Below are 27,589 nucleotides of genomic sequence, written 5' to 3' on the forward strand. Positions count from 1 at the left end.
ACCCCACATCTACAGTACTGAGCAAAAGTCTTAGGCACATGTATAGAGCTAGGGTGCTGAAGACTTTGGCACAGTATTGTAGTAATGCTATATATTGCACTGTATTACTGCCACACACAAAAAACACAAAATTTTATGACAAACATTGAGTGATGATAAACCTGATTCTGATCTGGGTCTCTATAGTGGACTGAGTGGGAAGGGGGCAGGGAGAGGGGAATCATGTTTGGGAAAAGGGGAAGGGAGAAGAGAGGGAGCGGGTACCATCAGAGAGACTTTTGTAATGATCAATAAAATGATTGTTTGGAATCAAATGACCTTGCCTGGTGTCCCAGAGCTGGGCATGTTTGCACCCAGCCCACGCCCCCACCCAACTCACCCATCACTCCTTCTCTGCCAACCAGACACTCCACCATCACCATTCCCAACATCCTTTGCTCCCACCAGATTTAGAAACTTGTTTTCTGCTCCACGTTGACAAAAATAGCACAGTGCAAAAGTGTTAAAACAAACTACTAAACTACTGATATGCTTTTTGCTGCAGCATACCTTCCAGAAATTCACTGATTCCAAAAAATTCAAATTAAGTTTTGCAATGCTTTATGCAGGTTTTACACTTCCTTCTGAGTCAACTTTCTGGATGATTTCCAAGTCTGTACAGTTTTTCCAGTCAGTAAGCTCTACCCTTAGCGAAAAATTCCGACTCTCTTTGGAAATTGGATGTCCTTTCATTGCGAGTCATGCAGAAACTCAAAGCACTATTGCTTGGAACATTCGGTGTGTGATTGATTGTTACTTGTCACTTATAGCCCTCTTCCCAAAGATTTACATTTTGCAAGAAGCAAGCTTGAACTACCACATTTCCCAAGGTAAATGTGAAATTTAAACTCAGTATGAAAGTATTTAAATTTGAATTGCTTTCAGGGAATACCCCCTTACCCAAAAGCTTTGTGGAAATAACTTCACCAGAACAATTGTAGGAGTATAAGGTAGATCATCCTCAATAGAGAGGATGTTTCCTATGGTGGGGGTGTAAGACCAGAGGACAGAATACAAAGACGCCTTTTAGAACAGAGATGAGGAGGAAGTTCTTTAGTCTGAGTGGTGAATTGGTGGAATCCGTAGCCACAGGCGGCTGTGGAGGTCAGGTCATTGGATATATTTAAGGAAGAGGCTGATAGATTCTTGATTAGTCAGGACACGAAGGGACTTAGGGAGAAGGCAGGAAATTGGGCCCGAGGGGGAGATGGAGCAGCCATAATGGCCAGATTCGATAGGGAGAATGGCCTAATTCTGCTCCTATATCTTATGGTCTAATCCAAGCGCAACAGCACAAAGATTGGATCATAAAGGCAGACCTTAACAGCAACTCCTACATACCCAGGGGAAGGAGCTGTTCCTAAATTGTTGAGTGTGGGTCTTCAGGCTCCTGTGTCTCCTCCTTGATGGTAGCAATGAGATGAGGGCATGTCCTGGGTAATGGGGGCCCTTAATGACAGATGCTGCCTTCTTGAGGCATTGCCTCTCATAGATATCCTCGATGGTGGGAAGGGTCATGACCATGAAGGAACTGGCTGTGTCTAGAACCTTCTGCAGCCTCTTGCAATCCTGTGCATTGGTACTTCCATACTAGGCTGTGATGCAGCTAGACAGAATGCTTCACAGTACATCTACAGAAATTTGCAAGAGTCTTTGGTGACATACTAAATCTCTTGAAGCTCCTAACCAAGTAGAGCTGTTGGGAGTGCCTTCTGAAATCCACCTAAATTTACAAAGCTCCAAAATCTGAGCACCATTCCTACCATTTGGCTTTATAAGCCATGTGCTTTCCACACACAAAAGGACAGCAAAACAATTATTAGCATCGCTACAGGAGTAATTAAACATAGCCAGTGATCCAAAATAAGATGTGCTCCACTCTGCAGATACCTTCAAATACAGCATGCTTGGAGATTTAAGCAAAAGGGACAGTGCTTTTGAGTTAACAGTTGGGGGCGGGGGGGTTGGGGTGAGATACATCTCTACCAAAGGAGGTGTAAGGCACTCCTCCCCTCCATTAGCCTGCAGGTCACCCTTGGGCAAGGTGTAGCACCTGCTTAGCACCCCCTCCCCATCCAATCAGGGTCACATGAAGCCAAAGCCATGTGAGCAAGTGGTATATGGCCATACATGCAGCTGGTGCGTATCACAAGGTCTGCTTATGTGACCACTGACAACAGGCAGACAATCTCTGAAGAGTATTGATAATAGCTGGGGTCACACGTCTTGTAAAGACACTGACCAGAAGGCAGCAAAGGCAAACCACTTCCGTGGAAATATTCCCCAAGAACAACTGTGGTCATGGAAAGACCATGATTGCACATTACATACGACACTGCACACAATGAGCGAATGATTGATAGTCCATATTCATCACTTTATTGGTGAACCCAAAAGCATTATTGGAACTTTATGGGCTTCATATTACCAGAGAGATGATACTGCTGTCACTAGACGGTCTGCAAAGTTCCGTGTTATGTTCACTATTCTGAATAAATATTCCTGGTCATGAGCTGTAGAACTATTGTGCGGTTTAAAAATTAGAGCCAGCCTTGAGCATAGAGTTAGGAAACTGTACAAGGACAGTGGAGGTTTGGCACATTTACAAACCAAATCAATCAAGACCTGGTCTCACGAAAGGATGAAAACAGGCTTGGAGGGAAAAAAAATACCCTATTGCTTTGTTGCTCTTTTATACAGAAATGCTTAGCTGGAATGAGCCAACAAGTAAAAATAATCAATTGGTCACTCCTGGCACTAACACAATGTACATTTTGATGACACTGCCACATTACATTGGAAAGTCTCATTTGTACACTGTTATGTGCACAGATTACTAGATTAGAATCCCACGCAGACTGAAGGATCAAGAATCACTGCTGAAACCTAGTGAGAGCCAATAGAAATTACCATTAAGACATAAGAGCAGAATTAGACCAATCGAGTCTACTCCACCATTTCATAATCCCTCTCAACCCCTTCACCTGCCTTCTCCCTATAACCTTTCATGCCCTGACTAATCAAGAACCAATCAACTTCCACCTTAAATATACTCAGTGACCTGGCCTTCACAGCTGTCTGTGGCAATGAATTCCACAGATTCATCATTCTTTACCTAAAGAAATTCCTCATCTCTGCTCTGAATGGCTATCCCTTAGTTTCGAGGCTGTGCCCTCTAGTTCTAGACTCCCCACTATAGGAAACATCCTCTTCACATCGACTTTATCTCCGCCTTTCAACATTTGTTAGGTTTCAATGAGATCTCGCCTCATTCTTCTATACTCCAGCAAGTACAGGCACAGAACTTTCAATCGCTACTCATATGACAAGCCTTTCATTGCCATGAACTTCCTTTGAACCTCCTCCAATGTCAGCACATCCTTCCTTAAATAAGGTGCCCAAAATTGCTCAGAATACTCCCAAGTGAGGCGTCACCAGTACCTTATAAAAACTCAACATTACATCCATACTTTTATATTCCAGTCCACTTGAAATGAATGCTAACATTACATTTGCCTTCTTCATCACTGATAAAACCTATAGAATTATCACTGCCCCAACAACTACAGTACTTTCATTGTTGCTTTAAACGCCAGTGGCATAACAGGCAGTAACTAACAGCTATAGCTCATAAAGACATTATGGACAGTCACAGTTCAGCCTCACAGGTTGACCAATGATATAACATTACAGTGCAAATTTACCCTTCACCCCCAATGCACAAAAAAAAACCTGCTAAGGTTTAGGTTCAAAGTCAGTTTTTCAGCAGTTGGATCGGGGTGAGCCAAGGAGCTCAACTGAAAACCTCAAGGAATTTTAATTTTGGTCAAAAAAATTCTTCTTGTATTTCACAAAACTAAGGCATTACTATCAAAGAACAGCGCCCAATCTGAATGCTACTAAATACTAGAAATTGCAAGTGGTACCATTCTCATCAGGAACAAGTGCAAAATAGTTAAGTTTAAATTATAGACGGTGTTATTTCAATAGTATGAACTACATTCAGTCTCAGTAGACATTGCTTTGGAAATGGGGAAATCCTTAATACTACACTGAGTTCGCTAACAGTTTCAAATTCTCAGCCTGAGGCATTTACACTTAGATTATTTTTGCCATAAATTTCAACCTTGAGTGGGAAACCTGTAAAGAGCCCTTGTCCTCCAGTCATCACAAAACTGGTTTTTAAACTCAAATACAGTGGATTCCAGTTAATTGGGGCAGCCACTTATTTGGGACAACTCCTGAAAAACAAAATTCAACCAATTAAGTACCCGGGACTCCCTTCATTTATCTGTGACACCATGTCTCTTAATTGGGACAGGAGACAGTCGCCGATCATTTTCTAAATGAGTCAACCGCATGGCTGTTAGCACTGCACCATGTTTCGAGGGAATAGTTTTTAAATAGCATCAGTTGTAAGTGTTTGTGTTCAAAAAGCGGTGATTTTTCTCACTGATAGTGGGTGAGAAATAAACAGCAAGACAATTCAGAACTGTTTTGCTCACTGCAGTTTCAGGCATTCAGGCTTGGAGACACCAGAAACAACTGGGATTGGGATTGAAATTGAAACGATTTCAATATTTCCACAAGTTAGGAACTGTTAAGAGTTAAGGCATCAACAATCATCTTGAATGATATTTTCTGGTCTCCACCAGACATTCACTTTCATCTCTGGCTCCAAGTAGGTGTTGGCATGTGACAGTGGTCACACTACTTCGACATTGTAGTGTGAGATAAGGATATGCCTGTCCAAGCATGCAATGTCAGCTCTGGTTGACTGAGCAGCTGAGATATACAGTGAGATTCAACAGCCAGGAAGGCAGTTCAACAATGCTACATTGAGAGTGAAGGGCATGACAAGGCGCAGAACGAGGCCCTTCCAGCCACACTGCCCAGCAATCCCTGATTTTAACCCTAGCCTAATCACAGGACACTTTACAATGACCAATTAACCTACCAACTGGTACATCTTTGGACTGGGAGGAAACCCACACGGTCACCGGGAGAAGGTACAAACTCATAACATAAGAAACAGGAGCAGATCATCCGGCCCATCAAGACTGCTCCACCATTCAATAAGATCATGGTTGACCTGGCCATGGACTCATCTCCACCTCCTTGCCTTTTCCCCATAACCCTTAATTCTCCTATTAGGCAAAAACCTATCCAACCTTGTCTTAAATATATTTACTGAGGTAGGCACTACTGCTTTATTGGGCAGAGAATTCCACAGGTTCACCACGCTCTAGGAAAAGCAGTTCCTCCTCATCCCCGTCCTAAATCTACTCCCCCAAATCTTGAGGCTATGTCCCCTAGTTCCAGTCTCACCTACCAGTGGAAACAACTTTCCTGCCTCTATCTTATCTCTTTCATAATTTTCTATGTTTCTATAAGATCTCCTCTCATTCTTCTTAATTCCAGTGAGTACAGTCCCAGGTGACTCACTCTCTCCTCATAGTCTAACTCAGTCATCTCTGGAATCAATCTGGTGAACCTCCTCAGCACCGCCTCCAAAGCTAATATATCCTTCAAATAAGGAGACCAGAACTGCACACAGTACTCCAGGTGGGGCCTCACCAGAACCCTGTACAGTTGCAGCATAACCTCCCTGTTCTTAAATTCAATCCCTCTAGCAATGATGGCCAACATTCCATTTGCCTTCTTGATAGCCTGCTGCACCTGCAAGCCAACCTTTTGTGATTCATGCATAAGCACTCCTAAGTCCTTCTACACAGCAGAATGCTGAAATTTTTTTTACCATTTTAATAATAATCTGCTCTTTAACTAACTCCATCATCTTTGGCCAACTGGGGCAGCCACTTAACTGGGCCACAACGTACCAGTCCCAATGTATCCCAATTAATCAGAATCCACTGTATTATAGATTTCACTGCTGCAAGAACCTCAGTTTTCCAGTATTTCCAAGTGAAATTCTTCATCCATACACCATTTTGTAAAAATCTCAGTTTCTCCATCAAAAATTTGCCCTTCTTAAATCCTGATTGGAGACAACCAAGGTCAAAGCAGTGTTAATATTAGATGCATCATAGCTCGGTTGTTATGCTCTGCTTCAATAACTCCGAATCTCATAAAATTCCTTTGAATCCCATAAATATTCCTTTGGTGCAATTCTAAATTTCTGATCAAGTTTCCTTCTGAAATGATAGATGGAAACATTCATTGATGCTCTCAACTTCTCAGCATCTTAAACCTCTCACCCCAACTCCCATTACAAGGTATTGTGAAGTGCAGGAAAGTAATTCTTTTAGCGCGAGAAAGTCGATTTTGATTTATGTTCAAAGGACAACCATTGCTAAAAATAATTTAAATATAGTTTTGCACAGATTTTAAATGTAGTGACTAGAATACTCTTACTTTAAATCTCCAAATGTAACCAGTTGACCTGTCTCCACTGGTACAATCTCATCTGTTTGACCATCTCACATTGTGAAGCACTTTTCTCAACAATTCTAACAGGACTCCCTGAAGCCTTCACACAACCGGGCCAGAAAACATCAACAAGCAGCAAGAACCGAGAAAATAGATCCATATATACAAGTCATTTCCCTCCTGATCGAAAAGCTCCAGAACCTGGGCCTCAGCACCTGGAACTTCGACTTCCTAAACAGAAGTCTGCGCAGATTGAAAATAACATCTCCTCACTGACAATCAACATTGGCACACCTCAAGAATGTGTGCTTAGCCCACTGTTTTGCTCTCTCTACACCCATGACTGTGTGTCTAGGCACAGACCAATTGCCATCTATAAATTTGCTGACAACACAACTATGTTGGCAGAATTTCAATGGCGACGAGAGGGTTTACAGGAGTGAGATGTACCAGCTAGCTGAGTGGTGTTGCAGTAACAACCTCGCACTCAGTGTCAGTAAGACCAAAGAACTGATTGTGGAGTTCAGAAAGCGTTAGATGAGGGAGCACACACCAGTCCTCATAGAGGGATCAGAAGTGGAGAGAGTGAGAGGTTTCAAGTTCCTGGGTGTCAATATCTCTGAGGGTCTATCCTGGACCCAACATATCGATGCAGCTACAAAGGCGGCACAATAGTGGCTATATTTCGTTAGGAGTTTGACATGATGTGGTATGTCGCCGAAAACAGTTGCAAATTTCTACAGGGAGCATTCTAACTGGCTGCATCACTGTCTGGTTACAGGGACAGGGGGCTACTGCAGAGAATTGTAAACTTTGTCAGCCATAACATGGGCATTAGTCTCTGCAGTAAGCAGGACCTCTACAAGGAGCGAAGCCTCAAAATAGTGGTGTCCATCATTAATGATTCCCACCTCCCAGGACGTGCCTTGTTCTCGTTACTACCATAAGGAGGTACAGAAGCCTGAAGGCACACACCCATCGATTCAGGGACAGCTTCTTCCCCTCCGCCATTGGATTTCTGAATGGACACTGAACTCGTGAGTTTTGCACTACTTACTTAATTATTTAGTTTATATATATTTACTTTAATTCATGTTTTTCTGCATGATGGATTGCGTTGCTTTGCCGTAAAGACAACAAATTCCATGACATATGCTGGTGATATTAAACCCAATTCTGATTTAATTGCTAAAACAAGCCAATAACTTACTTGGCTTCACTGCTTATTTTTGGCTAAAGCAAGACGAGTGCAAAATTATTCTACTGGCCTCTCAGTTTGCCATCAGACAAGGCAAAATAAAATGAAGGGATCTTTGTTACATTCCAGAGAAACCACAAATTTAATCCAAGTACAGAACAACCAGTCTGGAACACGAACCAGAAAAACTATACTAGCTTACCAATTAAAATCTGTTTACAAATTTAAGTCACATTTCTGATGTAGAATGTGGAATTGTACATCAGCCTAAAGTTGTTTGCTAACCAACTTCACCAAACCTCAAACCATAAGCATAGAATAAAAAAATGCTCAATGGGTACCACAATTACCTTCCTCAGCCGCAATTTCGGAACTTCTCTGCCAAGTGGTTGCAAGCCACTTCTAATCCTAAACAGGTTACAAGTGCCTGCTATTTTCACATCCACTATCACTTAGAAATGTCAACACAATATGCCTCACATTTGAACCTTAGGCCACCAGGCTGAGAAATACCATTTCCAACTTAAAAACAGAAACATACTCACGCTGGGCTAAATACAGCAAGGCTGAAATCAGAATCAGGTTTAATATCAGCACATAGAAACATAGAAAACCTATATAACAATACAGGCCCTTCAGCCCACAATGCCGGGTCGAACATGTACTGACTTTAGAAATTACCTCGGGTTACCCATAGCCCTCCATTTTTCTAAGGTCCATGTACCTATCCAGGAGTCTCTTAAAAGACCCACTGTTGCCAGCAGCCCATTCCACGCACTCACCACTCTGTGTAAAAAAAATTTAACCCTGACATCTCCTCTCTACCTACTTCCAAGCACCTTAAAACTGTGCCCTCTCATGTTAGCCATTTTAGCCCTGGGAAAAAGCCTCTGACTATCCACACCATCAATGCCTCTCATCATCTTGTACACCTCTATCAAGTCACCTCTCATTCTCTGTCACTCCAAGAAGAAAAGACAGAGTTCACTGGTCACCAACCTCCATGCAGAATATGACCTGTCTACAACCGTTCTTTGCCTTCTGTGAGCAAGCCAATTCTGGATCCACAATATGCTGTGAAATTTGTTAACTTTGCAGCAGCAGTAGAATGCAATACATAAGAGGAAAAAAAATTATAAGTTATAGTAAATATATATTAAATACTTAAATAAGTAGTGCAAAATAGAAATTTTAAAAAGTGAGGAAGCATTCATGGGTTGAATATCCATTCAGAAATCGGATGACGGGGGGGGGGGCGGGGGGGTGGAGAAGCTGTCCCTGAATTGCTGAGTGTGTGCCTTCGGGCTTCTGTACCTCCCTGTTGACGTTAACAATGAGAAGAGGTCATGTCCAAGGTGCTGGGTATCCTTAATGACAGACGGCACCTTTCTGAGGCCTTATTTCTACTCTCTGCTGAAAGGGTGGTGGAAGCAGACCCTTTAATTATCTTTAATTAGAGAAATAGACAGATACACAGAGTAAAACGTCACCATGGGTAAACGTTGTGAAAATGACAGTACCACCAGATCCTAAACACAAGAGAATCACAATGAAGAGTCTCGGTCTGAAACGTCGACTGTTCATTCCACACCATTGATGCTGCCTGACCTGCTGAGTTCCTCCAGCATTTTGAGTGTGTATAATCAAATCAACCTGGACCATATTATATAACTGACCAACTAGATGGGCCATGTTGCCTACTCCTGCTCCCAATTCATCTGTAAATGATACCCAAAAAAGTAGACACTTGAAGATAATGATGGCAGACCTGCTGAGTTTCTCCAGCATTTTGTGTGTCACTTGTAGAGAAGATAGCTTCTTGGAAAGATTGTTTGACCTTCCCAAATCAGAACAGTTAAACAGATGAAATGGAACCAATGAGACATCAAGAACACCCCCACTACGTCAAAGGTAGATTTAATATCAGACTATGTATAACATATACAACCTGAAATTCTTACTCTTCATGCTAAAGGAGCCAGTAATTGAACAGCTTTCCAAGTTAACAGTTGGTATCGTAAAACTCAGCACAAGCAGCAACACAATGTACAGCAAGCAGGCCATTCAGCCCCTCATACCAGTTCTATCATTCAATAAGATTAATGGTGATTGCTTTTAACCTCAGCACTGGCTTCCTGTGCTAACCTCGATTGCCTTAATAGGCAGTCCTTCTCAGATGTACTCAAATCTGAGTATAAAAAAAGCATCATTTCACCTGTCACAAAGAGCCAACGTTGTAGTTTTAGCTTCAGACTCCACAGACAGGTGAAATGTCAACCTTGCATCTACCCAGCAGGAATTCTGCATGTTTCGATGAGGCCATTTCATTCCTCCAGGGGGAAGTATATTTGCAGGAAAGAAGAGGTAAAAGGTCACAAAGGAGAAAAAAAAGAGGGTGGAATTTGTTTTCAAAAAATAGATATTCATGCCATCAATTTGGAGGCTACCAAAAAGAATACAAGGTGTTGCTCCTCCACCCTGAGGGTGACCTTATCGTGGCACAAGGCACAGCTATGGACCAACATGTCGGTACAGGAATGGGAATCAGAATGAAAATGTTTGACCACCAGGAAGTCCCATTTGTAGCAAATGGTGAGGAAGTGCTTGACGAAGCGGTCTCCTAACTTACGACAAGTCTTACCAGTGTAGCAGAGGCTGCAGCAAGAGCCATGCCCTATATGTCACCAAGGCACCTTTACCCTTGATGCGTACAAGACTCCTGCCCCCATTCTAATAATTTTCTACAGCAGCCTCGAGACCATCCTGCATGGCTGCATCATTGCGTGGTATGGAAACTGCAAGACCCTACTGAAGATGGGAAAAATTGCTAAGAGGATCACTGCAGTCTTTCTCCTTTATTTGTGACATTTACCGAGAGAGTTGCAGACAAAAGGCCCGAAGTATAGTTAAGGATCCCTACCACCCATTCCCACATTCTCCTTGACCCACTATCAACAAGGAGATACAGAAGTATCAGGGCTAGGACTGCCAGACTAGTTAACAACTTCTTCCCCCAGGCCGTGAGACGAATGAATACCCTACCACCACCAAGGAGTTGTCATTAGGACAGCAAGCTGTTACTATTTGCCTGTGTTGCACACTGCATGCAATTTGAATTGTGTGTTTTATTGAGATACAGCACAGAATAGGCCATTCTGGCCCTTCAAGCCGCACCACCTAGCAATCCCGATTTAACCCTAGCCTAATCACAGGACAATTTACAATGATCAGTTAACTACCAACTGTTATGTCTTTGGACAGTGGGAGGAAATTGGAGACCGGGAGGAAGCCCACGCAGATAACATACAAAGTCTTTACAGGCAGTGGCGGGAACTGAACACAAGCCGCTGATACCGTAAAGTGTTGTGCTTACCGCTACATTACCGTGCCCCCTCCCATATTTTATTAACTTATAGACAATAGGAGCAGGAGTAGGCCATTCAGCCCTTCGAGCCAGCACCACCATTCACTGTGATCATCCGCAATCAATATCCAGTTCCTGCCTTATCCCCATAACCTTTGATTTTGCTATCTTTAAGAGCTCTATCCATCTCTTTCTTGAAAGTATCCAGAGACTTGGCCTCCACAGCCTCCTGGGGCAGAGCATTCCATATATCCACCACTCTCTGGGTGAAAAAGTTTTTCCTCAACTCCGTTCTAAATGGCCTACACCTTATTCTTAAACTGTGGCCTCTGGTTCTGGACTCACCCATCAGCGGGAACATGCTTCCTGCCTCCAGCGTGTCCAATCCCTTAATAATCTTGCAACACACATCAAAGTTGCTGGTGAACGCAGCAGGCCAGGCAGCATCTCTAGGAAGAGGTACAGTCGACGTTTCAGGCCGAGACCTTCTTATATGTTTCAATAAGATCCCCTCTCAGCCTTCTAAATTCCAGAGTATACAAGCCCAGTCTCTCCAATCTTTCAACATATGACAGTCCCACCATCCCAGGAATTAACCTTGTGAACCTACGCTGCACTCCCTCAATAGCAAGAATATCCTTCCTCAAATTTGTGGTAATATTTTGGTTTATATACTACATTTGATGAATGTTTTGTGGGTACACTGTGGTCCAGAGGAATGTTATTTTGTTTGACTATATACATGTACAGACGCCAATAAGCTTCATCCTGAAGACCCCTACTCAAAATGCTAGACACTCAGCAACTTGCTCAAGATTTCCAGAGACTCGTGTGTTAACGATCACATGCTGCCTGCTGCCACCTTATTGGTTGCTGCAACTGCACACTACCGCCGCTTTGCCCACAAGGACATCTGGAAATCTTTAAGCAGCAACATTTTTCATTCTCACTATTTTAAACACAGTGTTTGAGGGTAAAGATGACCTCACATTTTTCTGCTTTACATCCCCTCTGCAGCATTCAATCTGTCCGCTGTGCCCTGAAACCTTGCTGCATTTTCTTCAGTGGCACTAGCTTTGCATTTCCATCACAGCTTTTCACTGAAGATACCTACTGAAATGCTGGAGACAGGATTAATAGCTAGCTTGTCTCCAATCTATCAAGGCAGACATGTATCCTCAGCATTTTCACCGAGTGTCCGTAGGCGTTGTTGAAAGAAGCAGCAAATAACAGCAATTTATCTATTGACAGGAAAGATGTAAGTAGGATTGAAAGAGTAGAGAAAATTTAGAAGGTTGTTGCCAGGACTTGAGAACCTGAGTTATAATGAAAAATTGAATAGGTTAAGACTTTATTTTTGAAAGGAGATTTGATAGAGGTGTTCAAAATTATTGAAGGTATAGATAGGGTAAATGTAAGCAGGCTTTTTCCACCGAGAAATACACACAATGTGCTGGCAAAACTCAGGGTCAGACAGCACCTACTGAAAAAAAGTAAACAGTCGACGTTTTGCGTCGAGACCCTTCATCAGGACTGAGAAGAGAGAGGTCAGAATAAGGAAGTGAGGGCAGGGGAGAAAGAACTGTCGTTGATAAATGCAGGTGGGAGAGGGGGAGGGGTGAAGTAAAGAGCTGGGAAGTTAATCGAAAGAGATAGAGGGTTGTGTATTGTATAGCCTACAGGTTAATAAGGGACTACTATATGTTGTAGTAACACATCATTGCATGCGCTATTAGATGCGTATTGAGCATGCATTATTCGGCGCGTATTGATCTGTACGTATGTGTCGAGTTCGGATTTCTGCCAGTAAAGAAGCATGAAACTTGGCTGCCATCTCCAGCGTTTTTATTAATAGCATTGTTGTGTAACCAGGCCACATACACAACAAATTGGCGACAAGGTTAATGAACCTACATCTTATTGGAACGCCGGGTTTTAGTTGATAACGACACTTGAAGGAAGAGTGCAAGGAACGAGCCAATGAGTGGGAGAAGGAGGCAGAGCGAGGCCGCGAGTCCGAAAGGGGTCGGGGACGTTGGGAGACCAAGAGACACAGTCAGAGCTGCAGCACATCCAGGCGAGACCACAGCCAGCGCTGACCCCCAGGGGCTGAGTCTGCCTGCCCCAGAAGGCAGATGAAAAGGAGCGACATGCATCTAGACGGAGTGTGCCTGCGCTAGCAAAAAGGTCACGTGAGTCAAGTGAAACGTGCTGTGACTGCAAGGAGAACCTGTGACACAGAAGAACCTCCTGTGTGAAAAAGACCTTACATTAGAGAATGCACTGAACACTGCAATATCATGGGAAACAGCAGCACGGTGTGTTTCAGAGATACAACAAAAATCGCTGGAATATGCTACCTATAAAACGTCACTGAACAGAAAGGAAGGAAAGAAATGTTGCCGTTGTGGGAACAGGTCACATGACCCTGATGACTGTTGGTTTAAAGACAAAGAATGCAGAAACTGTGGCAAACAGGGCCACATTGGCAGAGTATGCAAAGCTAGTAAACAGCAGAAAAAGAACAAGATACAGAGAAACAAGAAACCCCAGAAAGGAAAATACAACAATGTACGCAAAATTTAAAAAAGCAGTTCTGATGAAAATGACTCAGACAAAAGTGAATTGTCTTGTCTGCAACTTCACAGCGTGAAAGAGACAGATGATCAGAGAGTAATATGGGTCACTCCACAAGTGGCGGGTGTGAGACTGAAATGGAGTTGGACACAGGTTCAGCTTTAACAGTGATCTCTGTACACAACTACGAATGACTGTTTTCTCACATACCTCTGAAACGAACTAAACTATTGCTAAAGATTTACACAGGACAGAAAGTGCGTCCCAAAGGCAAAATTACAGTGACAGTGACCTACGGAGACAAAACACAGCAGGTGAACCTTTATGTACTGAAAAATGGAGGACCACCGTTGCTGGGATGTGAATGGCTCAGGAAAATCCAGTTGGATTGGTACACCATCAAGGCACTAGATGTGTCAGCAAAAGAGGGCAGCAAGGTTACATCTGAGAGACTGTCACAAATACTTGCTGTCTCTGAGGAAGTGTTCATGAAAGGAATAGGAACACTTCAGGGCACGAAGGTAAGGATTGAGATTGAGGAAAATGCATGCCCAAAATTTCACAAAGCCAGACCAGTGCCATATGCAATCCGTCCTACAGTATAGGCAGAGCTGAAAAAACTGGAGCAGACTGGGGTCCTGTCAAAGGTGGATTGGAGTGAATGAGTCACATCTATTGTTCCAGTAATGAAGAAAACCTCCAGCACAAAACCAGGAAAACCAAGCAAGGTGCGAATATGTGGTGACTTTAAAGTGACTGTTAACCCAGTTCTCCGCACAGTACAGTATCTTCTACCTTGTATTAAGGACATCTTCGTTTCTCTGTCAGGAAGGGAACATTTCACAAAAATCGATTTGGCCCAGGCTTACCTCCAAATGGAAATCGATGAAGCATCCAAGAAGTACCTGACAATAAATACACACAAAGGACTTTACCAGTACAACAGGTTGGTGTTTGGGATAGCATCAGCTCCTGCAATCTGGCAAAGGGCAATAGACCAGGTCCTGCAGGGGATTCCAGGAACTCAGTGTTACCTGGATGACATCATTATCATCGGCAAGGATGATGAGGAACATCTTTCTAACCTTGAACAAGTGCTCACCATGTTACGAGAATATGGGCTCAGAGCTACAGGTGTTCGAAAACGCTTTTCGAACGTTTGCTTTACGACACCTCGCTGTTACGAAAGACCTACATTGCCAATTGCATCGCCTCTGATCTGGGCCGACATTTACGTGCCAGACGGCACCTTATTAATTAGCTTATTTATTTCGGCTTTTCTCTTAAAAATGTGCTGGTTGTGTCCTGGCCACCGCTGCACACTTTGCGGATTGGTATCGGTCGGCGGCCTGGAGGGTGGGGACCACTGCACCACCCCAACCTCCGACTACTCAGCCTAACACACCAGCATCAGTGTGCTCGGCGCTGTCTTCCCGATTCCAGTAGGTGATACTACACTGTACATACATTACTTCTACTTTATATAGGCTGTGTACTTTTATGTGTTATTTGGTATAATTTGGCAGCTTCATAGCTTAAAGGTTACTGGAGACAGTGTTTCTGCCAAGAGCGCTTGCGTGAGATTTTCGCTACAGAGGACAGTGCGGCAATGATTGTAGAAAAGTATTTCTACTTTATATAGGCTGTGTATTTATCATATCATTCCTGCTTTTACTATAGTTACTGTTATTTTAGGTCTTACGTGTTATATGGCATGATTTGGTAGGTTATTTTTTGGGTTTGTGAACGCTCACAAATTTTTCCCATATAAATAAATGGTAATTGCTTCTTCACTTTACGACATTCCGGCTTATGAACCATTTCATAGGAACGCTCTACCTTCGGATGGTGGGGGATACCTGTAATCGACAGAAATGTGAGTTTTTCAAAGAGGAAACTTCATACTGTAGGCACGTGACCAACAAGGATGTCTTACACACTTCTCAAGATAGAAGCGACGCTTAAGGCACCACCACCTGAAAATGTGTCTCAGCTGAGAGCATATCTTGGACTAGTGAACTATTACCACAAATTCTTGCCTAACCTATCCACAGTCCTACACCGACTAAATGCACTATTACAAACAGGGACACAATGGGAGTGGACTGAGAGCTGTGAGAAAACGTTTCAAGAAGCTAAAAGACTCATAACTTCAGAAGGGGTGCTCGCGCACTTTGACCCCTTCCTACCAATCCGACTAGCTTGTGATGCCTCGTCCCATGGAATAGGAGCTGTATTATCGCACACGTTTCCAGATGGCTCCAAAAGATCAATAGCTTTTCCCTTAAGCATGCTAACTTCAGCTGAACGCAACTGTTAGTGAGTTGTCTGCAGGCCTGAAGGGTGGCGACTATTGCGGGTTGACCCCAGAACAATCCTCGCTGATTAGATTTGAAGCAAACAATGCATTGTGCTGTATCTTTCTATGTACAAGTGACAAATAAACCTAATAGTGGGAGAATCTAGAAGCAGTTATGCAGAAATTTCTTAGAGGTTGGAAAGTCTCAGTCCCAGAAAATGATGGGCTACTTGAAACAGGTACAGAAGGATTAGGTTTAATATTTATTTATTCACTGAGATACAACGCAAAATAGGGCCGTCCAGCCCTTTGAGCTGCACTGTCCAGCAATCCCTATTTAACTCTTGTCTCATCATGGGGCAATTTGCAGTGACCAATTAATCTACTGGATGGACTTTGTGTCTTTGGACTATGGGAGGAAACTGGAGGACCTAAAGGAAACCCACACAATCACAGAGAATTTGCAAATTCTTTACAGGTAGCAGCAGGAATTGAAACCGGGTTGCCTGTACTGTAAAGTGGTGTGCTAACCACTAAGCCTCTGTGCCACCTTATACGTCGAGAAATTTAGAACACCCCCTGCCAACCTATAACCTTGAACCAAAGGGAATAACTTCATTCAATTTCACTTGCCTCTTTTTTGAAATGTTCCCACAATCTATGCACTCACTTTCAAAATCTCATGTTCTCGATATTTAGATCTAAGATTTATTTTATTTCTTACATCCATCTCACAACATGAGGGAGTAAAATCCTTTATGTTACATTGCTGTTGCAATGTACAAGCAATAGGAAGGGAAATGTGGGAGGAGTTGCCCAAACATTAAAATTGTATATGTAATTGTTTTGTATACATGTAGAGTCAGATATGCAATCAGATTAATATGTATTGATCAATTTGCTGGCCTGGTGAAAGAAGTTGTCCTGGTATTAATGCTGCGGTACTATTTACCACTCGGAAGCAGCAGAAACAGTTTGTGGTTGGGGTGGCTGGAGTCCCTGATGATCTCCCAGGCCCTTTTTATGCACCTGCTGCTGTAAGTGTCCTGAACAGAGTAAAGTTCACACCCACAGATGTGCTGGTCTGTGTCTACCACTCTCCGCAGTGCCCTGTGATTGAGGGTAGTACAGTTCCCATACCAGGCCGTGACACAGACAGATGGGATGCTCTTGATGGTGCCCCTGTAGAAAGTTCATCTGAGATGAAGGAAGCACTGCCGTGCTTTTTTCACCACACAACTGGTATGTTCAGTCCAGGTGAGATCCTCAGAGATAACTAAACCAAGGAACTTGAAACTACTCACCCTCTCAATTATAATCTCACTGACGTCAACAGGGGTTAGCCTGTCTCTGTTCCTCCTGTAATCCCTTGGTTTTTTTTAGACATAGAGGAAAAATTTGTTTTCTTGGCACCGTGTCAGGGCGTTGACTTCTCCTCTGAAGGCTGTCTCATCATTGTCGGAAATAGTGTCATGTCATCTACAAATTTAACCACTGTTGTGTATAGCAAGTAGAGGAGGGGGCTCAGGACACAGCCCTGGGAGGCTCCTGTGCTGGGGGTCAGGGGTGAGGGAGCCCATCCTTACCACCTGCCAGCAATCTGACAGGAAGTCGAGGATCCAGCTGCACAAGGCAGGGTGAAGGCTGAGGTCTCTGAGCTTCTTGTCGAGGCAGAGGATTATGGTGTTGACTGCTGAACTGTAGTCCAAGAGCAGCATTCAATCATAAGCATCCCTCTTCTCCAGGTGAGTGAGGACAGCATGTAGTGTGATGTGCCGGTAGGCGAATTGTAGAGGGTCTATGTGCGGTAGCATGCTGCAGATGTAGACCTTGACCAGCCTCTCAAAGTATTTGCTTATGATTGAGGTGAGTGTGACAGGACACCAATCGTTCAAACATGCCACCTTGGTTTTCTTTGTTGTTTATTTATTTATTGTTCTTTCTTTTGGTATTAGCAGTTTGTTGTCTTCTGCATTCTGTTTGAAAGCCCAAGTTGCGGACTTTCATTGATTCTGTTATGGCTATCATTCTATAGATTTATTGAGTATGCCCACAAGAAAAGAGTCTCAGAGTTGTATATAGTGACATACAAGACTGTGATAATAACATTTACCTTGAACTGTAATTTAGACATCTCTGCTATGGGCAAAGTCTCCTTGATTCTCTCCTATCACTACCCCTCTATTCTGTACACTTTTCTAAGATCCTGCACCCACTCTGTCACCTGCCTGCCTGTCTGGGTTCAAGCCTAATATTCACAACGGAGCTGGCGAAGTGCTAGGTCACACCTTGACCACACAGCAGTTGGCACAATGCTGTCACAGCTCAGAGTGGAGTTTGCAATTCCATTCTAACTCCAAATGCAAGATGAAGAAGGGTCTCAGCCCAAAATGCCAACTCTATTCCTCTCCATTGATGCTGCCTGACCTGGTGAGTTCCTCCAGCATTATGTGCGCGATGCTTTGGATTTCGAGCACCTGCAGACTTTCCTCATGTTTGTCATCTGTAAGAAGTCAGTACGTCCTCTTCGTGAGATATGTGGGTTTCCTCCCACAGTCCACAGACATACCGGTAGGTAGGTTAGTTGTTCATTGCAAATTGTCCCATGATTAGGCTAGGGTTAAAATCGGGGCTGCTGGGTGGCGCGGCTCAAAGGGCTTGTTCCACACTATATTTCAAATAAACGGAATGAACCATTACAACAGGAATTCTGCAGATGCTGGAAATTCAAGCAACACACATCAAAGTTGCTGGTGAACACAGCAGGCCAGGCAACATCTCTAGGAAGAGGTACAGTCGACGTTTCAGGCCGAGACCCTTCGTCAGGACTAACTGAAGGACGAGTTAGTAAGAGATTTGAAAGTGGGAGGGGCAGGGGGAGATCCAAAATGATAGGAGAAGACAGGAGGGGGAGGGATGGAGCCAAGAGCTGGACAGGTGATTGGCAAAAGGGATATGAGAGGATCATGGGACAGGAGGTCCGGGAAGAAAGACGGGGGGGGGGGGGGGACCCAGAGGATGGGCAAGGGGTACAGTCAGAGGGGCAGAGGGAGAAAAAGGAGAGTGAGAGAAAGAATGTGTGTATAAAAATAAATAACAAATGGGGTACGAGGAGGAGGTGGGGGATTAGCGGAAGTTAGAGAAGTCGATGTTTATGCCATCAGGTTGGAGGGTACCCAGACGGAATATAAGGTGTTGTTCCTCCAACCCAAGTGTGGCTTCATCTTTATAGTAGAGGAGACCGTGGATAGACCTGTCAGAATGGGAATGGGATGTGGAATTAAAATGTGTGGCCACTGGGAGATCCTGCTTTCTCTGGTGGACAGAGCGTAGGTGTTCAGCAAAGCGGTGTCCCAGTCTGCGTCGGGTCTCGCCAATATATAGAAGGCCACATCGGGAGCACCGGACGCAGTATATCACCCCAGCCGACTCACAGGTGAAGTGTCGCCTCACCTGGAAGGACTGTTTGGGGCCCTGAATGGTGGTAAGGGAGGAAGTATAAGGGCATGTGTAGTACTTGTTCCGCTTACAAGGATAAGTGCCAGGAGGGAGATCAGTGGGGAGGGATGGGGGGGAAGAATGGACAAGGGAGTCGCGTAGGGAGCGATCCCTGCGGAAAGCCGGGGGGGGGGGGGGAGGGAAAGATGTGCTTAGTGGTGGGATCCCGTTGGAGGTGGCGGAAGTTACGGAGAATAATATGTTGGACCCGGAGGCTGGTGGGGTGGTAGGTGAGGACCAGGGGAACCCTATTCCTAGTGGGGTGGCGGGAGGATGGAGTGAGAGCAGATGTACGTGAAATGGGGGAGATGCGTTTGAGAACAAAGTTGATAGTGGAGGAAGGGAAGCCCCTTTCTTTAAAAAAGGAGGACATCTCCCTCGCCCCAGAATGAAAAGCCTCATCCTGAGAGCAGATGCGGAGATGGAGGAATTGCGAGAAGGGGATGGCGTTTTTGCAAGAGACAGGGTGAGAAGAGGAATAGTCCAGATAGCTGTGAGAGTCAGTAGGCTTATAGTAGACATCAGTGGATAAGCTGTCTCCAGAGACAGAAAGATCTAGAAAGGGGAGGGAGGTGTCGGAAATGGGTCAGGTAAACTTGAGGGCAGGGTGAAAGTTGGAGGCAAAGTTAATAAAGTCAACGAGCTCAGCATGCGTGCAGGAAGCAGTGCCAATGCAGTCGTCGATGTAGCGAAGGAAAAGTGGGGGACAGATACCAGAATAGGCATGGAACATAGATTGTTCCACAAAGCCAACAAAAAGGCAGGCATAGCTAGGACCCATACGGGTGCCCATAGCTACACCTTTAGTTTGGAGGAGGTGGGAGGAGCCAAAGGAGAAATTATTAAGAGCAAGGACTAATTCCGCTAGACGGAGCAGAGTGGTGGTAGAGGGGAAATGATTAGGAATGAACCATTACCCTGATTAGATCATCCTTTCTCAGAATTTGTTGCACATCATTTCTATACAGTCTTACAATTATTCTTTACGAAAGAGTGTTAATATTCAACACAACTAATTCATCCAATTTAAAGGCAAGAATGTACAGAGATTGCAGTCAGCGGGAGATGCCACAGGAACAGAACCTTCCACCCAGAGATCACACCAACCACTGATTCTGCAATCTAGCACGTCCAAAGTTACCAGGTTGTTGATATACTGAACCTTGCCACCATTGCCCCAGTTACCGACCTAACGTGCCTCTCTATGGTGTTGCAATAGGATAACTACTCAGTTAAAGGTCAAAGTTTAATGCTACATGACAACCTAGTAAAGACACGCTAAGGATGAACTATCAAACTTAAGTTTCTGATAATGAATATATGTTTGAATGTGAGGACCAAAATTCAACACAAAGATTTGAAATTACAATGATCATTTTTGTTTAAAACACCACCTTGTAACGATGCAATTAAAATTCAATTCACATAACCACAGATGCTGATCACTTAGATGTTTGTGACATCTTGTAACCCAATCAATAAACACTGCAACAAATACACAGGGGGTTGTGACAAGTGATGGAAGGAAGATTTAAGGCCAAACTCCAGTGAAGATTCAGTGGTGTGGACACAATTTTGGCACATTTCAAACCCTGTACTGGAAAGTGCAAAATTAGCTACAATATAACCAGTGAGAATTATGAAACTCTAGGATTCATGATAAAGACTATGAAGACTGACAGGACAAGTGAAGACACCACTGGGCATAGCTACATGAAATGCTATCGCAGAGAAGCAGTATCCATTATCAAGGAACAAACAACTAGGCCATGCTCCCTTCTGAGGACCACAGGACCCACACCACCAGGTTCAGGACATTATTACCCCTCAAGAATCAGGCTCTTGAACCAGAGGGGAAAACTTCACTCGCCCCATCACTGAACTGCTCCCACAACTATTGACTCACTTTTATTTAGGAATTCTTCATCTCCTGTTCTCGATATTTAATGTTTTTTCCCCTCTCTGTTTGTATTTGCACAGTTTGTCTTTAACACATTGGCTGTCTGCTTTGTTGATGCTATTGTGTTTCTTTGTATTTATTGTGAATGCCCAAGAAAATAATCTCAGAGTTGTATAGGGTGACATATATGTACTTCGACAATAAATTTACTTTGAACTTTTTGAGATCTAAAACCAAGATAACACATACAAAACGCAGGAGGAACTCAGCAGGTCAGACAGCATCTATGGAAATGAATAGATAGACGTCATTTTGGGCCGAGACCCTCCTTCAGGACTGAGAAAGGGGTGGGGGGGGGGGGAGAGTTGCCAGAATAAAAGAGGATGTCTGCTTGTGGCTGCTGAGTATGGAAAAGCAAACTGTTACTGTTTTTCCAGAGTGGGTCTTGGAAGTCTTCGCACTATTACCATAAGTAAATCTGGCTTTGCCAGTTTGCAGGGCTGTCACAGAGGATAAGAGGAAGTTCATCACTGAAGGTACAGTACAAACAGCGTATCCCAGATAGGAACAAAAAAAATCATTACGACTTTAGAAATGATTGTTTTTAAGCAGGGATCAAAGAAATTTTAAGTTTAATAACTACTGCAAATGTACAGTACTATGCAAAAGTCTTAGGAACGTATATATAGTTAGGGTGCACAAGAATTTTGCTTAGTACTGTACATTGGTTAAAATAGGAAGGTGGCTGGAAAACACAAAAAAAGGGATTCCCATTCCAATGTGTCAATCCATGGCCTCCTTTTGTGCCAAGATGAGGCCACTCTCAGGGTGGAGGAGTAACACCTTTTATTCTGTCTGGGTACCCGCCAACCTGATGACACAAATGTCTATTTCTTCTTATGGTGAACAAAATTTCCCACCACCCATCTCTATTCCCCACTCTGACCTCTACCTGCCTATCACTTGCCCAAGTCCACTCCTCCTTCCCTTTCTCCTATGGTCCACTCTCCTATCCTATCAGATTCCTTCCTCTCAGCCATTGACCTTTCCCACCCACCTGGCTTCACCTATCACTTTCTAGCTGTCCTCTTTCCTCCACACCCCCTCCCCCCACTAGTTTATTCTGGAAACTTCCCTTCCCTCTCAGTTTTGAAGAACGATCTCAGCCCAACACATGACTGTTTACTGTTTTCCATAAATGCTGCCTGACCTGCTGAGTTCCTCCAACATTATATATATAAAAGCCTAACATTTTTGCACAGTATTGTATCTGTAGTATATTTCCTTATCATCTAATTCAATGGCTTGGAAGGTGAAACAGGCAAGTTAGAAATTCATCCAATTAAAGCATGTTTGCAGAAACAAACAGCATGCCACTGGCTCTGTACAGAAGGGTAACATCAAACATCCATCCTCACAGAGAAGTGGGAAGCTTTCAGTAGAGTAACCTTTCACCACTCAGATCATCCCCAAGAGATGAAACATCTGCAGGGAATGAAGCAACTGCTGCAACTATCGACCCTGGCTGGGCAAGCAGATGGGGGGGAGGAGTGGGAAGAGACTCCCATCAGCATAATACTTTATACTTAATACACCAGTCTATTGCAATATAGAGGACAATTAGCTCTCATTGTGCCCCTAAAACAGATTAGCCACCAAGAAAATTGGGTGTGGGGGTCATCAGTGATTAACCCAAGGCTTGAAGATGGGAAGTGCAGGGGGGGAATAAATTTACAGCACCATTCCCTCTATCCCCAGACCCCCTTTACTCCACCTTATTCCTCCTGACACAATAACTCCAATTCCCCAGTGCCCCTCCACCCTGACCCTCTCCCAGCCTGATACCCTCCCTAAACTACCTCCTTACCGCCCAGCCTTCTTCCTTTAACTCTCGTTCTCCCCCAACCCAATAACTCCCATCCCCCTCTACCCCTCCTGACTCTTCCCCGTTCTGATACCCTCCCCCTACACTCCCCTCTTCCCTTTCCCCAACTCCCCATCCCTCCAAATTTCTCCCATTTTGATACCCTCCTTACTCTCCCCTTCCCCCAAATGTCCACCCCGACCCAATAACTCCCGTTCTCCTGTCCCCCTCCACTATCTCTATCCCATTCTGATGCCCTCACTCCCATTCCCCAACTCGCCCGCTTGTTTTTCCACTGAGCCAGTAACTCCCGTTCCCCTTCACCTGACTCTCTCCCATTCCGATACTCTCCCTATACTCCCCCCTTACCCCTACCGGCCCTCTTCCCTTCCCCCCGACCCAATAACCCCAGTTCCATGAATCCTTTTTCATGCCCACCTACCCACTCACTTCCCTTCCCTCTTCTCTTCCACCATCCCATATCCCAGAGTCGGGCTGCAGCCCCAGCTAGGCCGCGGTTGCTTAACAACCAGCCCCAGCGCCCCCCACCCACCGACCGCCCCTTCCCTCCCCAAGGCGCAGCATGTGTGTCATGGCACTAGCCGCCCACCTGCAGGTGCTCCTGGAAGCGGATAGGCAGAATCTGTGCCATGCTGGTCGCCGGAGTGCCCGCGGGGCTACAAACCACCGGCAAACTCGCCCCTCCACGGTCCAGCTGTAGACCCCCACTGCGCAAGCGCCAGACCTCTCCAGCCGGCTCCAACAGCGCAGGTGCCGGAGGCACTTGCCGCTCACGTCACTCACACCGACTGACGCCGTCGTACACCCAATCGTTGGACGGGGTAGCAGCATTGGCCCCCTACCACTCCGCCAGAAACGAACCAATCCGCGCCCAAAGGAGGCGGTACCGCCGTGAAGGAATTTATGATCACATGATTCAGACCGGCTTTGGTGCTACAACCTGCCGGGGTATCTTCATCCGCTAGCATCAAGTAGTTCCCAGGATGTGCATCCGTTTATCCGTTGGAAGTGGATAGTTTAGTCACATAGACCGCTATATCCTACATTGAGATTATATCAGATTATAATGGGCCTGTTTTCCCCGTCTAATTGTTGCAGTAGCTCTTTTGTTGCATTGGGGCTGTATCCGTGCGCCTGCTGCAGACTGCCTCGTCACGACACGTGACCATGTTGCTTTAGCGGACCCCCCCCTTGTGTCCCGGGGAGAGCGTGATGCGGCAGGAATTTCTCCCGCTGACTTTGACATGCCTATCACATACACAACCCTGAGGTTCATTTTCCTGCAGGCAGACTCGGCAAATCTATAGTAACTATAACAGGATCAATGAAACATCAACTAGAGTGCTGAACTCAACAAACTGCAAATGCAAATACAAATATAAATATGTAACTCTCCGTTCGGCTAGCGGCTTAATCTAGGGGCAGACAGCCCCCGGCCTGGCCAAACTCAAAATATCCTGTTTGGGTGGATGCTGAGCGATATGTTCCCCTGTTACAAATCTGTACCACGAAATGACAAACAGTACACAATATGCGATTAAACGATTGAGCTTTATAATTCTTAATTTGATTATATGGTTAGTAACGAAACATAACAAAGGACCCATTCTCATGAAAGAGTCTAATGTGCAATGTTGGAGCTCACGGTTCAATCCACTGGTTTCCCGTCGGCCTCCGATTGTCACTGACCTCCGGACCCTCGTTCCAAATCCACTTCGTCCGGCAGTCTACCAACTCTCTCCATTCGCGTCTTCTCTCCTCATCTCTCCCCTGCAAAAGACCACAAATTCCCGGCTCCTGGACACACAAGAAAGAACAACATCCCTCTCATTGGATAGCACATATCCCAAAGCCCCGTTATCTCTAGTCATAACCCAAATATTGCTGCTACAGAGAAACTATTACATTAGCAGTGAAACCTTACAGCATGTTAGCTGTGTACATACATCTATTGATGCTTCTGGACACATCTTCAGTGATGTTCCTGGAATCATCGGGTGTTTTGGGTCTTTCAACATCATACAACCTCCTCCAGGTGACCCAGCCGGGGCTGATCAGACCCCAGCTTGTGTCCAGATGGCTAGCTACTTATGACTCCATGGCTCTCCTCTTTTGAGCCGCAGCCATCTTGAGGCCCTCTCTGCCGCATCAGTGGTACTGCGGATGGCTCTCCTCTTCCTTTCTGCCTCGATGCCCAAAATGCTGAAGGCTCTTACTAAAGAACGGGCTACGAATCCCCTACAACCAACCTCCACTGGGCAGCTTCCTATCAACCCCTCCCTTCGCCGTTGACTCCAGAATTTGGTTAACATCTTCATCAAACTGTTTCCACAGTGAAGTCATGTTAGCTGCAGGCCATTTGATCCGTCTCCTGTTAGACTTCATGTTAGAGGGATTAGTTTGCAACACTTGGAGGTTGCCCCTCCTTCGTCTCACCAGGTTGGACACCTGCACGTTGTGCTGCTCCTGCTCCCGCCAAACACTTCGTCCTCACTTGGTAGATCTTCAAGCCGTGATCGTTCTTGCAGATTTTGCCACATGCACACTGCTTCCTCATCGTCGTTTGTTCATTGCCTACAAATAAATGGCAATAAACAATGAGACCATGAAATAACAAGATAAAGAGTCTTTAAGGTGAGATCACTGGTTGAGGGAACATTTCAATGATGGGGCAAGTGACTGCTGTTATCAGAAACATGAGGGATTCCAGAGCGGAACAAGTGCCACACCTCCTCCCTCACTACCATTCAGGGCCCCAAACAGTCCTTCCAGGTGAGATGACACTTGACCTCTGAGTCTGCTGAGGTCATATGCTGTGTTCAGTGATCCCAGTGTGGCCTCCTGTATGTCCGTGAGGCCCGATGTAGATAGTGAGACCGCTTTGCCCAGCACCTACGCTCCATCTGCCAGAAAAAGTAGCCACCGATTTTAATTCCACTTCCTATTCCCATTCTGATATGTCCATCCATAGCCTCCTGCACTGTCATGATGCAGTCACACTCAGGGTGGAGGAGCAACACCTTATTTGGGTAACCTCCAACCTGATGGAATGAACATCGATTTCTCAAACTTCAGGGAATGCCTCCCACCAGCCCCCCTTCACACCCTTTCCCTCCCTCATCTTATCTCCTTGCCTCCCTCTAGTGCTCCCACCCCACTTTTTTCTTTCTTCCATGGCCTTCTATCTCTTTACTTCATCCCTCCCCCTCCCAGTTTCACCTATCGCCTGGCGTTTTTCTCTCCCCTCCCCCCACCTTTTAAATCTACTCCTCAGCTTTTTCGTCTCCGGTCCTGCCGAAGGGTTTCGGTCCAAAACGTCAGCCGTACTCTTTTCCATAGATGCTACCTGGCTTGCTGATATCCTCCAGCATTTTCTGTGTGTTGTTTCGATTTCCAGCATCTGCAGATTTTCTCTTGTTGGAGATTCTGCAGATGCTGGAAATCCAGGGAAACACACAAAATGCTGGAGGAACTCTGCAGGTCAGGCACTTGAATCACCAAGGCTTAGCAGCATCTATGGAAATAAATAAAGAGTCAACATTTCGGGCCAAGACCTTTCTGCAGGACTGGAAAGAAAAGGGGAAAGATGCCAGAATAAAAGAACGAGGGGAGGGAGAAGGGGGCTGGCTGGAAGGTGATAGGTGAAGCCAGGAGGGTGGGAAAGAGCAAGGGCTGGAGAAGAATGAATCTGATTGGAGAAGATAGAAAAGGAAGGCGAAAAGGACCCAGGGGGACTAATAGGCAGGTAAGAAGACAGAATGGGGAATAGAGGAAGGGGGTGGAGTGGGATGAAATTTGTTCACGCCACCAGGTTGGAGGATACCCAGCTGGAATATAAGGTGTTGCTCCTTCACCCTCAGGGCAGCCTCATCCTAAAGAATCTCTCGAGTTTGTAAATTATATTCAAAGATCAAAATACATTTAGTATCAAAGTATGTATACATTATAAAACCTTGAGATTCATCTCCTTACAGGCAGCCACAAAACCAAGAAACCCAAAAGAACCCATATGTAAAAAAGACTGTTGCACTCTCAATGTGAAGAGAATAAAAGCATCGATATCAGAATCACTCATATATGTCACCATTTTTTGTAGCAGCAGTACAATGCAATACATAAAATTATTACAGTACTGTGCTAAAGTCTAAGGCTCCCCAGATACATGTATGACTATGATTTTGCACAGTATTACATAAGAACATAAGAAATAGGAGCAGGAGTAGGCCATCCGGCCCATCAAGCCTGCCTTGCCATTCAATAAGATCATGGCTGATCTGTCCGTAAACTCAGCTCCATCTACCTGCCTTTTCCCCATAACCCTTAATTCCCCTACTCTGTAAAAATCTATCTAACTGTATCTTAAATATATTTAGTGAAGAAGCCTCACTGCTTCCCTGGGCAGAGAATTCCACAGATTCACCACTGGGAAAAACAGTTTT

At 44.7% G+C, this 27,589-nt stretch overlaps 1 protein-coding gene across 4 annotated transcripts in view; it reads right to left on the minus strand.

Annotated features, from left to right (window-relative positions):
- The window catches only part of LOC140186507 (clathrin heavy chain 1-like), a 132,953-nt gene extending 109,052 nt beyond the window's left edge, over positions 1 to 23,901 (minus strand). For 3 of the 4 annotated variants that reach the window (XM_072240881.1, XM_072240882.1, XM_072240883.1), the window contains exon 1: positions 23,740 to 23,853. In XM_072240881.1, the coding sequence (XP_072096982.1) occupies positions 23,740 to 23,781 (42 nt within the window). In that variant the 5' untranslated portion in view covers positions 23,782 to 23,853. Of the gene's footprint in view, positions 1 to 23,739 lie in introns of all 4 variants that reach the window. The other variant, XM_072240884.1, reaches the window with a different exon arrangement.
- Between the last annotated feature and the right edge of the window lie 3,688 nt (positions 23,902 to 27,589).

This window comes from Mobula birostris, chromosome 22 (genome assembly GCF_030028105.1).
Source record: "Mobula birostris isolate sMobBir1 chromosome 22, sMobBir1.hap1, whole genome shotgun sequence".
In the NCBI taxonomy this organism is placed as follows: domain Eukaryota; kingdom Metazoa; phylum Chordata; class Chondrichthyes; order Myliobatiformes; family Myliobatidae; genus Mobula; species Mobula birostris.